The 19,556-nt window shown below is 35.3% G+C and overlaps 2 protein-coding genes across 4 annotated transcripts in view; both read left to right on the forward strand.

Annotated features, from left to right (window-relative positions):
* The window catches only part of ARL13B (ADP ribosylation factor like GTPase 13B), a 75,609-nt gene extending 69,414 nt beyond the window's left edge, over positions 1 to 6,195 (forward strand). For all 3 annotated transcript variants that reach the window (XM_044251176.1, XM_044251175.1, XM_044251177.1), the window contains one exon: positions 4,138 to 6,195. In XM_044251176.1, coding sequence (XP_044107111.1) covers positions 4,138 to 4,214 — 77 coding nt within the window. In that variant the 3' untranslated portion in view covers positions 4,215 to 6,195. The remainder of the gene's footprint in view (positions 1 to 4,137) is intronic.
* A 5,307-nt stretch (positions 6,196 to 11,502) lies between these two features.
* Positions 11,503 to 19,556, forward strand: part of NSUN3 (NOP2/Sun RNA methyltransferase 3) — a 55,422-nt gene continuing 47,368 nt past the window's right edge. The window contains exons 1-2 of the mRNA XM_044251179.1: positions 11,503 to 11,668; positions 12,467 to 12,576. Coding sequence (XP_044107114.1) covers positions 11,657 to 11,668; positions 12,467 to 12,576 — 122 coding nt within the window. The 5' untranslated portion in view covers positions 11,503 to 11,656. The remainder of the gene's footprint in view (positions 11,669 to 12,466; positions 12,577 to 19,556) is intronic.

Consider the following 19,556-nt stretch of genomic DNA (forward strand, 5'->3'; position numbering starts at 1 on the left):
GTCATATTTAAAATTTGTCAAAATTGTTTTAATTTAAGTTATAACAACAGTATAGCAATAATATTAACTGTATACTCTGTGTTCCTGGCATATTGCTAAGCACTTCAGGTACATTAATTCATTTCATTTCTCCTAAAAGCCTTATAAGATGGGCAGGGATATCCCCATTTTGTACAGGAGGAACTTATACTCCAAGGTCACACAGCTACTAAGTAGCAGTATCAAGATTTGAATGTAGGTGTGTCCAGCTTTGAAATCCATACCTTTAATTCATTTTGTTGCACTGTCACATCGAGACTTATGAGGGCATCCTTGCAGCTTACTAGTGCTTGGAATTTATAGTTGCTTGAAAAGCCATTTTCTCCTAATACTTCTCTATATTTAAAGTAATTTTCTTGTAGACAGCCTATTGTTGGATCATATTTTTTGATCTGCTCTGACAGTCTCTATCTTTTAATTGTTGCAGTTGTACCACTGACTTTCAGAATGATTATTGGTATAGTTGGACTAATATCTAGCATATCCATTACTGTTTTCTATTTGTTGCCCTCATTCTTTGTTCCTATTTTTGTCTTCCATTCTTTTTCTCCCTTTGTGGCCTTTTTTTAAAAGATTTATTTAGAGAGTGAAAAGAGAGGGAATGGGGTGGGGAGAGGGGCAGAGGAAGAGAGAGAATCTCAGGCAAACTCCTCGTTATGGCACAGCCTGTCTGGGGCTCCATCCCACAACCCTGAGATCATGACCTGAGCTGAAACCAAGAGTAGGACACTTAACCAACTGTCCCACCAAGGTGCCCCTACCTTTTGTGGGTTTAATTGAGCACTTTATATGTTTCCATTTTCTCTCCTTTCTTAGTGTATCAGTTAAACTAATTCTTTTGTTTTTACTTTTTTTTTAGTTGGTACTCTAGAGTTTGCAGTATACATTTACATTAATCCAAGTTCACTTTCAAACAACACTATAGATTTAATGGGTAGTGCAAGGACCTAAAATAATCAAATAACCCTAATTCCTTTCTCTGTGTTCTTTGTGTCATTGCTGTCATTCATTTAACTTAATATATAAGCATGTATAAGTGAATATATGTATATATACATACATTCATAAGATATATACCTACATATACATAATCAAAGTACATTGTTACTATTAGCATTTTTTAGCCAACTTTTATCCTTTTGATCAATTAAGAAGAAAAATATGTTTTCATTTTACTTATTTCTTCTTTGATACTTTTTCTTTCTTTACGTACATCTGAATTTCTGACCTTTATTATTTTCCTTCTCTCTAAAGAACTTTTAACATTCCTTGCAAGGCAGGTCTACTCACAATAAATTCCCTCAACTTGTGTTTGTCTGAAAAAGTGTATTTTTCCTTTACTTTTGAAGGACAGTTTTGCAGGGTATAGAATTCTAGATTGGTGTTTTGTTTTGTTTTATTTTGTTTTCTTTCTCTACACACTTTAAATATTTCACTTTACTTTCTTCTTGCTTGCATGGCATCTGAGGAAAAGCTGCATGTAATTCTTAGCTTTGAGCCTCTGTTGAAAAGGTGTTTTTCGCTCTCTAGCTTCTTTCAGGATTTTTTCTTTTCTTTGGTTTTCTGTAGATTGAAAATGACATGCCCAGATATGCATTTATCCTGCTCAGTGGTCTCTAGATACCTTGATCTGTGCCTTGATGACATTAACTTACGGGAAATTCTTAGTCATTATTGATTCAAATATTGCTTCTATTCTTTTTTCTCTTTCTTCTTCTGGTAATTTCATTAAAAATAAGGTATGACTTTTGTACTTGTCCCACAGTCCTTGGATATTTTTTTCTGTTTTTTCCCCCAGTCTTTGTTCTCTTTGCTTTTCAATTCGTGAGGATTTTATTGATCTATTCTCAAGCTCAGAAGTTCTTTCCTCAGTTGTGTCCCGTCTACTAATAAGCTCATCAAAGGCATTCTTCATTTCTGTAACAGTGATTTTTTTTTTTTATCTCTAGCATTTTGTTGTTGTTGTTCTTTGTTTGGATTTCCATCTCTCTGCTTACATTGCCATGTGTTCTTGCATGCTGTCTACTTTATCCACTAAAGCCCTTAGCTTATTAATCATAGTTATTTTAAATTCCTGGCCTGATAATTCCAATATTCCTGCCATGTCTTGTTCTGATGATTGATCTGTCTATTCACATTTGGGGTTTTTTGCCCTTTCTGGAATGCCTTGTTTTTGTTTTGTTTTGTTTTTGTCTGACATGGTGTATCAGGTGAAAGAAACTTTCTGAAGTTACTGAATTACTGAAATTGGCTTTCAGTAATATGGTGGTGATATGTGATGGAAAGAGAAGTGTTCTATATTTCTTTAATGAGATCTCAGTCTTTTAGTGAGCCAGTCCCTCTGGACTCTGAATGTCACAAGAATTTCTCAGTTTTTTTCTTCCCCATTCGGTAGACAAAATGGGTAGTGCCAGCTGGAATTGGTGGTCTTCTTCCCCAGGTCAGTTAGGGTTTGATGATACTGCAGTAGTTTAGGCTCTAGTTAACTAGTTTTCCCTGAGGGCAGGCCGTGTGCCTCAAAACAGAGTGTTCTGGGGTATTTCAAAATGGTTTCTTTTTTTCCTTGCCTGACAGAAGTGGGAGGGGATTTTTCTTCAATATTTATTTTGGAAATTTGGTCATGTTTCTGGAGACAAATTTCACAATATCGTAGGAATCCTCATATGACTTAGTCTCCTTGGAGTTTTTAACTCTGAGATTTGTTCCTGCTAAGCCTCCAGCAATTCATCAAAGTTCAGGTTTTCCTAGCTGGGCAGTTTTCCTTCCTTTGGCAGTTTCCATTCATGAATATATGCTCTGGTAAACTGAAACTCCCTATATTTGCCTCTCTGTCTCCATTTCTGGGGCAGTGGTTTGTCTTGTGACCTCCCCTCTTATGGAAATGAGCTGACTTGTTGATTTTGTAGTCTGTTCAGCCTTTTACTTCTTGTTAGGATGGAGTGGTGACTTCCAGTCTTCTTAAATGCTGTTATGACTTTGTTAAATTAACACTTGTTAAGTAGGGCCCCTGGATGTTAGATGGTAAGTCTTGGTTCAAAAAGGTCACAGAAGAAATTGAGACAAGAGAAATTTATTACTCACAGGTCCTGGAGGAAATATGTGGCATACCTTGAGGTTTCCATAGTGGGGATCAAGGCAGGGTGCAGGCAGAGAGAGCTGCAGGAGCTGGGCCATATGCTAACGCCAGATTGGTGAATTCAAAACAAAACAAAAAAAAATGTGGTTTTGTAAGTTCCATCAGGGTCTTATCTAACAGAAGGCTCTGGCAGGTATGGGATACTGTTGATCACAAAGGACATTTGGGTAAGTTATATCAGGAACTTACATTTACTTGTGATGTTGCAGGCTATTTTCTAGGTCATGTGCTCATTTAGGGCTAGTTGGCCAAACTCTCAATATATCCAAAACTGGAAACAGGACTCTAATACATTTTCAATATATTTATTTCAAGTGATCCTAAAAATCTATGCTTGGTAATAGGCTAGAAAATAATTACTTATAAAGGTTTACATATGCTATTAACTCTAAGCCATTTGATAATAATTAAGGGACAGGAACTTATTAAGAAATGTAAAATAAGACTTTCTTTGTATCATATACACCTTAAATCACTGAATTATAGAGAAGCATCATTGTGAAATATTACTACCTACCAGAAAACTAAGATAATTAATTCTTTTTGCAAAATACCTACAAGTAATAATCATTGGATGAGAATATGGATGGTACAAATACTGACTTATCAGGGCTTTGGCAAGAACTTCCATAGATTTTTGAGTATTTATTTGTTTTACACTAATATGAACATGTAATTGGACCTAAAAATAATATATATGTACATTTATTAGATAAAGCTTTTTATTAAATCAAGTAGAAATTAATTTATAATCTAGAGTTAGGAATTTGTACTAGTGGTTATGTTTTGAATTTATTCAAGTTTTCTTGGATTTTGATTTTTTTTGTCTATTCTCTTTATCCATTAGTCTACCCATCAAGTGAGAGCACCTTACTTTTTTAAAGGTGTTGGTTGGAAAATAATGAATTGCATCAAAAATTCCGATTTACCATACTGTTTTTTGGTATCCCTTCTTTATGTAGATTTCTATGGAAAGCCACTGCCTCCGCTGGCTGTGCGACAGAGACCTAACAGTGATGCTCATGATGTGATTTCATAGCCAAGTCACATGGATGCACTAAATACAGGCAAGATCAGCTAGAGGACCTTCTTTCTCAAAGAAGAAAAGCCTTAAACATTCATTACTAGGGCAAGATAACCATGGCAATTTCAGTAAGGTGTCGAATAGCCAAAGACCTGACTGATCTGACAATTATCCATGTTATTCACGGTTTAAAAAAAAAAAAGAAGCAAAATGATCAGTAGATGGGATGAGCATTTGAATCAAGTTAGCTGGAGTTATTGTTGACTCTGGATTTTACAGTCCCACTCATGGGCATATTCCTGAAGGAAAACCTTTTCAGAAAAAGAGCCAATGGACTCTGTACACTTTCTTAACCATTTGTTTAATAGTCTTTGTTACTGTATCTTACACATTTTTTGTAAAATACATGTGCATGGAAGGGGAATCTTGGGAATTTATAACCTACGTTTTTAACTTTTTATATTTTTCTAAAACTTATAAGAATTTTAATTACTACAATATTGACTGCACTTTTCTATAGATGCTTTGTTTAATGGAAATGGAGTTGATTTACTTGACAAACATGAACTATACAAACAGGACATATTTATATGGTTTTAGGTATGTTTTATAATGTATTGTTCTTGAAATGTACATCCTAATTTTACCTAATTTTAAAATAATTAGGGGTGAATTGTTCTTGAAATGTACATCCTAATTTTACCTAATTTTAAAATAATTAGGTATTGTTATTGTTCTTGAAATGTACATCCTAATTTTACCTAATTTTAAAATAATACCTTTTAAAACTAGTTGCTTAGATCTTTATTCTTCAAAATTACGTTATCTGAAAATACTACCCAAGCAGGGTTCATTTTGTTGTTGTTTGCTTTTTTTTTTTTTTTGTGATGATTGCAATAAATGAAAGAGACTTGAAATACTTTCTTGATCTAAATCCTTTTTAAATTAATAAAAATGTTACGTGAGATATTATTAAAATTTTCAGTGAACACCTCTTTTATGGTATAGACTTTTTCAGATCATGGTGCTCGTTGTCACTTCCTCGTTCTGTCAGAAGCTGCAGTGACTCTTTTATTTTAATTCTTTTGTGCCTTGAAAATAAAGGCAAGAAGACTGAAAAAGACACTGTGGGTACAAACACTTGGTTTTATAACTAGGAAATGCTTGAGTACTAAGTCAATAAGAATAAAAAAGTTGGTTTAAAATTATTTTTATAAAGAGAGAATTCCAAAATTATTTCTCAATTTAAAATAATAGCACTTCCCTTGCACTGAAGAATGACATCTATAGAATTCTCTATTTAAGCAAACTTTTAGGAATATATTTTGAGTATTAGATCATAATTTGCACTTAATTAAAAGTATATACATTTATATCAAGGTGAAAATGTTAGAAACAACATGAATCCTATCACCTCATCAAAATTTTAAGTTTGGTTAACTTGTACTGACAACAAACAAACGCTAGTATCTAACAATAACAAGATTAAGTATATCTGAAGCAGTTTAATATGATTATTTTACTTTGGAGCATCACATTTAGTGACATTTTTTAAGTCCTTGAACTTTCATTAGTTGGGTCACTTATTACTCTAGTCAGCATCATAATGCAGTCTTTTGAAGTTTTGTACACCAGGCACACTGAGTAAAAAGCATTCTGCTTCAGATATAAAATTCATAACAGCCTAAATTTGATAGGTGGCCGAAATGTAAGCGAAAGCAACACAGGAAGACAGAATGTAAATTTTGAACTGGATTTTAGAGTAAAACTTATTTTTATATCTTTTTGGTTCCTGTTTGTAACATTTACATTTATTCATTTTTTTAAACACTAAACTTATACTTTTGTCATCCTTTTAATTTTCATCTAGTTTGAGAGTAAATGAAAGTTTAAACATTTTTTGTTTCCTGTAAGTGATTACTATAGTGTGCAATAATACTGAATTCATTTATTAAAAATAAAAATGATTTTTGAAATGAAATATATGATACAGTGAAATAAATGTTTTATATATCTCTCAAAAATTAATTTGTATTCCTAAAGCATTCTAAACATATTTTAAAAGAAGTATTGTAAATCCAGGTTGCTTTTAACAAGTAAATGCCTATTTTGTTATGTGCTGCATTTTTATTCTTAACCATCATGGATTATTACATTTTCACACAATAAAAATAATTTATATCAGTATGCAGTTTTGCTTTTCATTTGATAAATTTAAGTGATTTCTTTTTGGTAAGAAACTAGAAAAGGAATTTGGAAGAAATCTTAAGTCAATAGATTAAAAAAATGACTTTATTTTACATGAAAACTTTTTCTCTGTACACGTTTTCATATATATGGAAAGGAATACTGTCAATTTTTTTTTTAAGATTTTATTTATTTATTTGACAGAGATCACAGGTAGGCTGAGAGGCAAGCAGAGAGAGAGGAAAGGAAGCAGGCTCCCTGCTGAGCAGAGAGCCCAATGCGGGGCAGTATCCCAGGACCATGGGATCACGACCTGAGCCGAAGGGAGAGGCTTTAATCCACTGAGCCACCTAGGTGCCCCAGGAATATTGTCATTTTAAAGGCAATTAAAAATAAATCACCTCATGATGCTGGATGATGCAATGTCTGTCTTTTCTTAAAATTACTTACCGAAAGATACATATTTTTACTTATTTAAAAGATCATTCTATATGCCCAAAAGGAATATATAACATGCATACAATATTGCATGTAATTGATATTAAATAATGAATTTTTTAGTTATCGGTTGTGTGTTTTCCTCAATTTTTCAAATGAGTTTTTAAAATTTTGCTTACTTTATTTTTAAAAAGATTTTATTTATTTGAAACACAGAGAAGGCACAAGCAGGGGGGGGATGGCAGGTAGAGGGAGAGGGAGAAGCAGACTCTGCTGAGCAGGGAGCCTGACATGGGGCTTGATCCCAGGGTCCAGGGTCCAGGGTCCTGGGATTATGACTTGAGACGAAGGCAGATGCTTAACCAACTGAGCCACCCAGGTGCCCCCAAATTTTGCTGCTTTTATGATGGGAGAATCAAACATAATTTTGTAAAAATTAAGTGCTATGCTTTCTGCAAGCTTAAAATTGAACAGTCTTTTCAGTGTGAAACAAAGGACTTAATATGTAAAACTTTTTTTTTTTTTAAGATTTTATTTATTTGAGAGAGAACATGCACATGAGCACATCTGGAGGGCAGAGGGAGAGGGAGTGGGAGAAGGAGGAAATAGACTCCTTGTGTTGAGTACAGAGCCCTTCACTGGGCTAAGTTGCAGGAGCCATGAGATCATGACCTGAGCCAAAACTCAACTAACGGAGCCACCCAGGCACTCCTGTAAAATGTATTTTGAATAGCCCATAAATAAATTATCTGTAGAATATGCCTTTTTTTTGTAGCTGGTCTCTAAGTATTTGTTTATTGTGATAACTTATTTTATTTGCTACTTGTTTCTACTTGTATGCTATTCATGTTACTGAATTTTTCCCATTCTGCACTGAAGAAAATACTTTTTGGTGTCAAAACCTTATCAAAAGTGAAACTGCTTATACAAATAAAGCTGTAGCTTATAAACTTTATTATCTTTGGCTTTAATACTTAAGTTTTTCTCTAAGTGGAGTAGACTTTGCAACTGAGATTCTGCTAATACTATTTATCAACAAATATATTCCAGCTGATCCAAAGAACAAATTTAGATATTTGAAGACTTACATTAAAGAATGATTAGAGGGGCACCTTGGTGGCTAAGTTAAGCATCTGCCTTCAGCTCAGTTTGCCTTTGGCTCAGGTCATGATCTCAGGATCCTGGGATTGAGCCCCACATAGGACCTCCACTCAGTCAGTGGTGAGTTTGCTTCTCCCTCTCCCTCTGTGATCTCTCTTGCTTTCTCTCTCTCAAATAAATAAGTAAAATCTAAATATATATATATATATATATATATATATATGATTATAAACTATCAAAATAATAATCCATTAGCTTCGTGGAAACAATAATGGAAACCTGTTTTTTTGGGGGAAAGAAATAGGAAATCAGAAATGAATTTTCTTTGATGAAGGGAATCCGCTTATAATTGAAGGAAAAATAGGAAGAAAATTATTTGCTTGTTTAGAGCCCAAGTTCTAAATTCTGTGCGCTAATTAGTAAACAGAATTTATGACCTAGGTAAATGAATCAGTGGTCTCCTGATTTTTATAATATATCTTTTCCAGTAATATTTAAGTTATTATATTAGTTTGGTAGATCTGCCACACGATACTACCAAAGACTGGGTGGATCAAACAACAGGAATTAATTTTCTCACATTCCTGAAGTCTGGAAGTCCAGGATCAACCTGGAACCTTATTGGCAGGACTGGTTTCTTCTGAAATTCCTCTCCTTGGCTTATAGATGGCCTGCTTCTCCCTGTTTCCTTGAGTGGTCTTTCCACTGTATGTGTTTATCCCTAGTGTCTGAGGGTTTAAATTTCCTCTTTTTATAAGGATACTAGTCAGATTAGATTAGGACCCACCCTTAAGGTCCTTTTTAATTTAATCACCTCTGGAAAGACTTTCTAAATACAGTCATATTCTCAGGTATTAGGACTTCAGGCTTCAGTATGTGAATTTTGAGGGGGTAAGTTTCAGCTCATAATTAACATACATATTCTACTGCACTTTGTATATATACCTCCCCCTAAGGTTTTTGGTTTTTTTTCCAAAGATTTGATAAAATTAAATAAAAATACAAGTTATATTTACTTCCCAATCCCATTGGATTCTATGATAGAGTTTGTACCCACCACTTTGGAGGACTAAACTAATAAAATGAGAGCCTCAGCTAATAAGCTATTCTCCTGAAATGATAGTTCAAGATTGTCTGTAAACTAGGCTTTGTTCTCTTGCTTTGATGGTGGATTTCTCTGTTGTGTTTTTTTGCCGTTCATTTTAAGGAGTGAGTGGTCTCTTGATGGTGGATTGTTTTACTGTAAAGCCTGTCTTTATCTTTTTGGCACATAAACCTCTACATGAATATGAATTTTTTATGTTTTATGTAAATATGAAAATTCATAAAATGCATAGAAGTCTATAAAGTATTCTTATCTTGAAACACTTCTTATAACAAATAACTTCACAATAAAATTGCTTAGGTTTATTAAAAATTATTTTCCTGCCCAGTTTAAGTACATATTAAGTTGCTTTATTCTTTAATGCAATAGTAATAATAAGAATAAAATACAATTTCTGGTGTTGGTGTCAGCTCAATTTATATCTGCTGTGGTTTAAAACAAGTCTGGTAATAGTTTCTATTTTTAAAATAAAGTGTGGACCTTTGTTTATTCTTTAGTAGGTTTTGGTAGGGGAAGTCCACTAACATTCTCATGATACATTAATATTGATTCTATATAGATTAATGGGTTAAGTATTAAAGATTAAGCTGTAAAGAAAAAAAAAGGGAGAAAGAAACAAATAATTGCTTGCCTCTGTGCGAAGCAATTTCCAAGCCAAAAAGCAATGGAATCAATTACAAAATAAAAAAATTTACTGCATAAAATTTTAAGATATTTTTACATTTAAAGAGTTGTAAGAAAAAAATGGGAAAGTACTTGAAAATGTTATATGGTTAACATCTCTAATATAAATAAAAATAGCACTAAGACATCTACAGATAAGTGGACATGAGGTGGTAATTTATAAAAGAAACAAATAGTATGATTTGAAACCTATTGAAACTAAGAATATAATAAAGATTGTAAGATTATCAGACATGGAAAGAATGATGAGCAAACATGTTTATCAATAGTAAGAAGGTAAGCTAGTATAGTAACCTCCATACCTTAGAATACTATGCAACTTTTAGAAAGCTATATATGAAGAATTTTTAATATAAGAAAATGCTTATAATAGCAGGATACATTATATGTACTGTTTGATCAAACTTGAAAATGCGTAAAAATAGAGGAATACATCAAGATGTCAATACGATCTCTAGTGGCATTATGTTCAATTTTCATTCTCATAGGCTTTTGTTTTTCCATTTTCATCAGTATTCATTAGCTTATTTAAAATTGGAAAATAGAAACATTGGAAAATAGAAAATTCAAAAATTATATAATATGACCTCTTTCCAAGCACATTACACATCCCCTTTCCCTAAAAGAAATATAGTGTATATGATTTCTACTATCTCCTTAAAAGTCTTTTAAATGTCTACTTTGCAAATATACTACCATATTAATTCAATAAATGCAACATTCTGAAATGAACACAGAAAAAAATATAATCATGTATAGAGGCTGAAAGGTAGACTAATGACTTCTCTAAACAACCAACAAACTGCATGCATTTAATCACTTCAGCCCTTAATACTTTATTTTCTTTTGCACCAAATCTAAATTTATTTTTAGATTACTGGGGAAGTTGTGTAAGTAAATGTATTAAGCTTCAAATCACATTATTGGTGATTTTTTTCTTTTAGTGGTTCTAAGATTTGTACCTATGGTATATGCCTCTACTGATATTTTGAGCATCAAAGGTCTAAAAATGATGATTTTCACTAAATATCACGGACCATATGAAACACTGATTTCTTGATGAATTGCTGATTGCTGTTACAAGGGAGGAATTAAAAAGTAACACTAAAAGAGCAAATAAAGTGCTGTTCCTATTAGAATGGGTGTAATATTTTCCTCAGCACATGTAACACTGCCCTTAGTAAAGGTGGGTTGGAGGTTACTGTGTAGGGTCATTCTGGTCTTCAGGCATTTGGTATCAGAACGTGATGATCATAATCTTGAAGATCATGATAGTAAAAATAATACACAGCAGCAGCCAACATTCAGGCGTTTACTGTTTCCTACCCTTTGAGCTAAGTGCTTTACTGTATTTCAATTAAACATTTAACCCTCTCCGTTAAAAGAGAGATTATCCCCATTGTCCATCTCTAGGAAATACATGCCTTATTTCTTCATCATATCATCCCTATTACCCTTAGTTCTGAATATCTGAGCTAAAGGGGGGGGGGGATATCAAATTTGATGGATTAATTCCGTAACTAGCTTAGCCTCTGAGAACATTTTACAACAACGGTCATTATACAAAACCTAATACAAATTAACATTTTTTTTTTTACTGAGCCACAAGCACACAGCAGCTTCTGTTCAGTGAAACGCTTCACTTGAAGCTTCCAGCCACTCAAGGCTCCGCCCAAGGGTCGAGCTACGCCCTCGGTAGTAAGCACCGCCCCCACCCGCCGGCGGCGGAAGTAACTTTGCGCGCTCGTACCTCTCGCGACACCTACACGACTTTTGGCGAGATTTCGACTAAGAGGGGAAAGCAGTATCTCGCGGGAAGTTGAACCGGAAAAGCGAGGGATAGAAGTGCAAGTGGGTGAACCTCGCGTGTGAGGCTGTGCTTTTGATTTCCTGGAGGTGCTGGGTCGTGTAGATCTCTTGTCTGGCATCTCGCGGCGGGATAATGTTGACCCGGGTGAGGGCTGGCACTCAGCTGGGAGCCTCTGACTGAATCACTTTGCGGGCCGAGGTGGCGAGGGAGGGGGTCGGGATAGGGGAACTTCGCGAGCTGTTGGCTTCCCTGGCTTCACAGTTGAAGGCTGCAATGCTGAACGCTCGAACGCTTTCTCTGGAGCGTTCTCTGCAGTTTTCTCCCAAGACTCACCTGTGCCCCCACGTAACTTGGTTGCAGTCCAGCCTGCAGAGCTGAATACTGCTCCGTTCAGCTTTGAGCAGAATGCAAGCTCCTCAGGATATGAGACTCCCTGCTTTATCCTGGGACCCTAGGGCAGTATTACGTGGTAATACCTCGCTAAACTGGATGAGTAAATGAAATAGAATTGCAAGGAAGTTTACACAGCAAGCGAGCGACTTTTTTTTTTTTTCCGAAGTAACCTTTTAATTTTAGAATAATTTTACATTTACAAGAAAGTTGCAAAGATAATACTAATCTCCATAGGCTTTTCACTCAGTTTCCCCAAATGTTAGTACCTAGAGTCGCTTAATTTTGTTTCTTTGACGCAGCTTCTGTCAAGGCCACTAACTTTTTGTTTTTTTAACGCCACAAAGCCTTTAACCTTTGCTTTACATATGAGCAATAATTATTTGAAGAAACCCTCTTTTTTCATAACTACAGTGTTGTTATATTTGAGGTAATGCTTCCTTGAAAGAACTAATAATAATCATAAAACATGTTAAGAAAAAAACTGCTAGTTTGAAGTTTAATAAATTTGTATTATCAGATTGTGTCAGCAACATTTTCTTATCATCATAGCTGAAAGCAAAATCAGAGGGGAAGCTTGCAAAACAGATTTGCAGAGTTGTATTGGATCATTTTGAGAAACAGTATTCCAAAGAACTTGGAGATGCCTGGAATACAGTAAGGTTAGTATAATTCATCTCTTGATGCTTTATGATAGAACAGGAAATAAACCCTTTTTGTGGGGAGGGGTGCTTGAGGATAAAAGATAAAGGAATCTAAATCTGGGTGCCCTTTTCCTACAGAGACTAAAGAGAAGAACTGAAGAAATAGATGGAGTCATAGGAAAATGAAAAGGGGAGAAAGAAAACTTTGTAGTAATAGTAAGGGAAAAAAATGTTAGAGCCTTGCTTTGAGCAGTTGTTTTAATCTTTGAAACAGGAATGCCCACCATTTGACAAAATTAATTATACTGTAACAGAAAAACCTTAAAACTTTTGAGGGTATTTGACTAGTTTCGAAAATTCAGAAGATAATTAGTCTTTAAAGCTGGCACAGCTCTGTCTTAGCTAGAGTTATTTTATTTGGTTATATTTCTTCCCTGGGTTTTCGGCAGGCTATGTTTTGAACACATGTACGCGCGTGCACACACACACACACACACACACAAATTCTTTAAATGTATTATTGAAAACATCTTTCATGCACAGAAGTAAGTGAGGTAAGTTTGATTTCTATGCTTAGTGACTTTTGCCTTTGGTCGGAATGTTATTCCATGGGTTCTTTACATTGAGGTTTTTTGTTTTTTCTTTTTCAGTTTTTATTTAAATTCTAATTAGTTAACATATAGTGTCATATTGGTTTCGGGAGTAGAATTTAGTGGTTCATCACCTGCATATAACAACCACTACTCAGCCCAAGTGCCCTTTCTAATGCCCATCACCTATTTAGCTTCTCCCCCATTCACCTCCTTTCCAGCAACCCTCAGTCTGTTTTCTATAGTTAAGAGTCTTATGGTTTGCTTTCCTCTCTTTTTTTTCCCCCTTCCCTGTGTCATCTCTTTTGTTTCTTAAGTTCCACATACAAGTGAAATTATATGGTATTTATCTTTCTCTGGCAGACTTACTTTGCTAAGCATAATACATTCTAGTTCCATTATTGCAAATGGCAAGATTTCATTCTTTTTGATGACTGAGTGATATGACGTATGTATATAAGTGTACACACACACACACACACCCCACATCTTCTTATTCATCAGTCGGTGGACAGTTGGACTCTTTCCATAGTTTGGCTATTGTTGATAATGGTGTTATAAACATCAGGGTGCACGTGCCCCTTCAGATCAGTATGTTTGTATCCTTTGGTTAAATTCCTATAGTGCAATTGCTGGATCATAGGGTAATTCTATTTTTAACCTTTTGAGGAACCTCCATGCTGTTTCCCAGAGTGGCTGTCCCAGTTTGTGTTCCCACCAACACTGCAAGATGGTTCCCCTTTCTCTGCATCCTCACCAGTATCTCTTGTTTCCTGAGTTGTTGATTTTAGCGTTTCTGACAGGTGTGAAGTGGTATCTCATTGTGGTTTTGATTTGTGTTTCTCTGATGCTGAATGATGTTGAGCATCTTTCCATGTGCTTGTTGGCCATCTGTATGTCTTTGGAAAAATGTCTATTCATGTCTTCTGCATTTCCTAACTGGGTTAAATGTTTTTTGGGTGTTGAGTTTGATAAGTTTTGTATATATTTTGGACTTTTTATCAGATACGTCACTAGCAAATATTTTCTCCCATTCTGAAGGTTGCCTTTTAGTTTCATTGATTATTTCCCTGGCTGTGCAGAAGCTTTTTATCTTGATGAAATCCTCATAGTTCATTTTTTTCTTTTGTTTCCCTTGCCTACATTGAGTTCTGATACAGTATATTCCATGCCCTGTGGAGTATAAAGAGCAAGACAGTCCCCATATCCAGTTTGCCTGCAGTCTGGTGTTCATGGGGGATAAGGAGGCTGGTTTTAAAACTATATGAACTATTAATTCCATAAATATCCTGATAGAAATAGACAGGAGAACCTTGTCTTATTTAACAAAGACTGAGGGTGCCAGCAAAGACCTGAGGAGAAGCCAGCCCTTGGTGACCTAACAGGAGTTATCTTAGCAAAAAGAACTGGATAATTTAGGCTGAAAGAAGAGGGAGCACTGCTTCTGAAGCAAGGGACAAAAGCCCAGTACATACTACTCAGAAAAAAAAAAAAGGTTATGTAGCTATAGACAATGAATTCAGTCGTATTGTTGTCTTACTAATACCTTTTTGGATAAACTCAGTAACGCTTTCTCACTTAAAAGGACAACTTTAAGCATTTTTTTTTTTAACAAATGAAATATTGACTGATGATAAAGTCTGAGGTGATTCTGAGATAATTTTAGGACAAATTATACTGTTTTAGAAACTTGTTAATACTGTAATATGAAAAAATAGTTTGTGGTTGTGGTTTTTATTTCAAAACTAGATTTTTAGTTTTATTTATTTTTTAAAAGATTTGACAGAGACACAGCAAGAGATGGAACACAAGCAGGAGGAGCGGGAGAGGGAGAAGGAGAAGCAGGCTTCCTGCTGAGCAGGGAGCCCAATGCAGGGCTCTGTCCCAGGACCCTGGGATAATGACCTGAGCCAAAGACAGACCCTTAACGACGGAGTCACCCAGGCGCCCCCCCAAACTGGATTTTAAAATGGGAAGCTCTGTCACAGAGAAAAAAAGAAGAATGATAGTGGAGTGTAATAAATTCATTATGTTTTTAGTACGTAAAGTTACTCACATAGAGTAGCCAGACTACCACACATCTACTGCATGCTTATTATGTACCAGATAGTATTGACTTTATGTGATCCTCAGAACAAAGTTCTGAGGTTTGTTTCCCATTTTTCACATGGTGAAACCACATGGCGTTTAAGGAACTTCCCAAGTTTACATAAGTGCCAGAGCAGGGATCTGTATCTAGGCTTTCTGGTTCAAGAACTTCCATTGCCTAACTCCTAATCTCACACCTGGGTGTAATTAGACATTCATGGATGATTTAAAAAAAAATTTTTTTAAAGGAATAGTGTCTTCAGATTTTATAGTAGTCTGGCTACCCATACCCTGTAATGAGTTATTTTTCTATTTAATGTGCTCAGACAGATTTATAAGTTATTGTTTGACCCTACATTAAATGAGCAGTGAACCTTAGATCCATTTAATTAGCTGTGCCTTCTGCTTCATCTACCTTTTTGTTGCATTTTTATGATGATTTAAGTTTTGCATAAATGTGCTAAATTTGCCATGGGCAAAATAAAGGCTGAGATCAGAAAGTAGTCTGAACATGGAAGATGGCATGGGGAAGTAAGAACAAATATATATATATATATATATATATATATATATTTTTTTTTTAAACTTTCATTTGGATTGTCATGCTTGCAGAGTGTATTTACTTCCAGAGAAAGGTGGGTGCATTTTTGTCTTCTACCTGGAAAGTGATTTACTTACTTTTAGTTTCCTTCCTTATCTAAGAGATGTTGATAATGGGGAAGATTTAGTATTTACTTAAATTTTTTGTAATAACCTTTTTTACCAGTCACCCTCTGACTAGCTCTTTAAAGTTGTTTACAATGAGTTTAAGTTTTGCTCCTCTCATTGCTTATTTATCTTTCAGTGATGCCCTTTCATGGCATGATTTTGAACTTCCCTCACTATGCTGCCATCTCAAGCTGTGCAGTCTTCTCTAAGCTCTGTTCCCTCCTTCTCAGTGTTTTCTGGTAACTTCACTTAGATACTAGGCAATCTCAGAAGCATGTTATTTTCCCTTCTAAACCTATGTTGTCATTTGCCACTTGCACATTTTTTCTCACTTGTTGAAGTTATCACCATCAATATATTTCCTCTTTTCTCTTCCAGACCTTCAAGGTAAGGAATGAACCTTAATCAAAAATAGGTCTGACATTTGCCCTCAGCTCCTGGGAGGTTATCTCTAAGCCCTTGGAATATCCTGCCCAAGAGTGTCCTTGTTTTCTTGGGGGGTTAGGCCACACTGGAAAGTCTAACTGTGATTTATGGTGGGGGCTGTGGGCCATGGTATCAGCTTGGCTTCCCACCTCTGACCTCCAGAGGAGTTGGAAACTAAAGATTAGCCAGTTGATTGTGTTTATGTGACTGGGCCCCAATAAAATCTAGACACCAAGCTTTTGGTGAGCCTTCCTACTTGGCGGTATTCTTACGCATGTGGTCATACATTGTTGCAGGGAAAAGTTGTGCTTGCCCGTGATTCCACTGGAAAGCACATGTGGAAGCTTCATGCTTTGAACTTCCTGTACTCTGCACCATGTATCTCTCACCTTGACTGACCTTGATAGTTTGGCAGCTCCCAAACTATGGACTGCCATACACTACTACTCTGCCTGCATCGTAATCTCAATGCCCACTAGATGCTTTTGCTTCTTCCTGAGACATTTCTTTGTTTGGATTTCATTTCTACCCGCGTTATTACTGTTTAGTTAAGCTTGCATCATTACTTACTTGGCATATTGCTGTAGTCCCTTTACGTAGTCTCCTGCCTTTAGTATTTATTTGTTGGCTTATATGTAACCACTTTATGACACTGTCTGCCAGGCAGTGTTCTAATCTCTTTATGAATACTAACGTAATCCTTTGTACAGCCTTCTAAAATAGTTGTTACTATTTACACTTTACAGATAGGAAAACTGAGCATATGGGGGCTAATTAACTTGCCTAATGGAACAGAGCTCACATTTGGAGGAGCTTTGGGAGTTTGTCTTACCCTCTGTGCTGCTGCTTCTCAGTACCATCTTATTCCATTGTGCCACTCCTGGAGTAGAAGATGGATTATATATATTCTGCCCTCAGTTGTATATGAGGGGAGGATTAATTGGAAATCTTTATTAGACACTTTTCTCCAGAGTTCACGTTGTTCATGTATAGAGGGGAAAAAATACAGCCAGATTGCATTAGCAGAATCTGTGAATGAGATGGAATAGGATGATTGGGGAAAACAGAAATGAGCTCTCTATTTCTGTTTTGTCCCTTATGTTAGCTTTACACAAATATTCAACCTTACTTTGTGCAAATCCCTATGAAGTAGTAACTTTTGGCCCCTTTGAAAGTCATAAGTTAGAAAGTACCAATTTTACTGGCCAATCTAGGCCTGTGATACTAAAATCCATATTTGTTCTCTACCAAGTGTGCTGCTATGCAGGGTGTGGACTCCCAGCCCTGGGAGTGTATGCACATGTCTCCTGATACAAGGGATTCCTTGTATGCAGTATTTTCACCTTAGGTTGGTTTCTACCAGAAACGCAAACCATCACTTAGGACTTCTAGTTGAGCTACTGTGAATAACAAATATGGACGTAGATTGCCTTCTATGAGAAGCACTAAAGAAACAATGCCAAGAAAGAGTAGGAGGCAGTCAGTTCATCATTAGAATCTCTGAGGAATAAAAATGAAAGTCTTATAAACATACTTAGGTGTACTTCCATGAATCGATGGATTCATTGCTAAACCAGACTTCTAAAATGATTGAATGAGCACCCTCTAGTGGATACCAATAGCAGTAAAACGGATTTTTATTTTTATAACCATAAAAGTTTAATTGGTTTTGTAATCGACAAGGTTTATACCAATTGTGCTTAGCAATTCCTAGATAAAATGATTTTTTATCCTCATCATTTGATAAGAAGGTAGACTAGAGAGTAGAATAAGTACTAAGAGAAAAGAATAAAGTCACAGAAAAGTTGAATGAAAATAATAACATCAAATAACATTGTCCAAATAATACATTATACAATTTTTTCAAAGGATATGTGTGCACAGGCAAGTTATAGCAATCAACTTCCAGATTTTCAATTTTATGTATTATCTTTCACAAAAGTACTCTGATCCTTATGTGCCGAAGGGAGTATTTATTTTCCTTTCTCAACTATCTTTCTTTTGTCTTTCTCCCACTTTACAAAAAGAGGACACACTTTCACTATCTCCCACTTTACAAAAAGGACACACTTTCACTATCTTGACTCTTCCACATTGCATTCTCCAGGGTTATAACACTTCTGCAGGTCAGAGACTATTGGAATGTCATTGTAAGGGTTGAAAAAAATAAATGACTAATGACAACAAATACTTTGACAGGTCAGGTGGTTTCCAAGTTTTGCTTTTAGCAAAAGTGAGTTGTCAACTAAAAGATCATTTAAAATATTTTTGAAGATAGATGATTAAGTGATTTGGGACTATAACTCAGAAGGAAATAGAAATCAAAAAGAGAGACATTGCTACAGTGAAGTATATTTAATTATTACCCACTTATTTAAGTGAAGGTTTTTCTCAGCCCTTGTAAAAATACAAAACAGGAATATAGTTGATTTTAACCCTGACTCAGTATAGCCCTCGGTAATATTCATCTCTGGGTATATGGAGACCAGGGTTGGCGGGGGAGTGGTGGGAAGGGAAGTTATTTCATTGAGATCCATTTCCTAACCATTCCTTTTTATGTTTATTATCAAATCTATGATAAGTATTTTGATCAATTTTATAGTAAAAATTTTACTGATAACTGAATCCAGAAGTTACCGTTTTAACACTTAGACATTTAGGCCACAGTGAAAACAGATTTAGTATATATATATACATATATATATAAAAGATTTTGAGCACAAAAATGTATTAAAATAAAGTTATGTGGGGGACATGGTATGTAAATAGAAAAAGGAACTAAAATTTTCACTTGTTCAAGAAGATTCAGTCCATGAATTTTTAAATGGACAGTGATGGGTTTCAAAATCACTCTGGTATTTAGGTTCCACTGGATGCATTTTAAAAAGTGGTATAATTTATATTTGAAAATGTCAATTTTTATAGTATGCTGGAAATTACGTTCTTAAGTCTATGGTGAAGATTTTGATGTCAACTTAAAACCAGAGGGTACATAGTTTTTTTCAAAATAATACCCGTGGAGGTACGAGCAAACATCTGTAGGTTACTGGTCTTGTGGGTCCCAGTTCTCCTGGCTGCTGAGGTACTTGAACTTCTGTCATTGAAGACCAGTAAGTGGAACAGCTTCAGACTCCTCATGAATCTTGAGAGGAGTGCTGGAGTGTGGTGCCCAGTGAGTGTCTTCTT

Source organism: Neovison vison, chromosome 6 (genome assembly GCF_020171115.1).
Source record: "Neovison vison isolate M4711 chromosome 6, ASM_NN_V1, whole genome shotgun sequence".
Lineage (NCBI taxonomy): Eukaryota > Metazoa > Chordata > Mammalia > Carnivora > Mustelidae > Neogale > Neogale vison.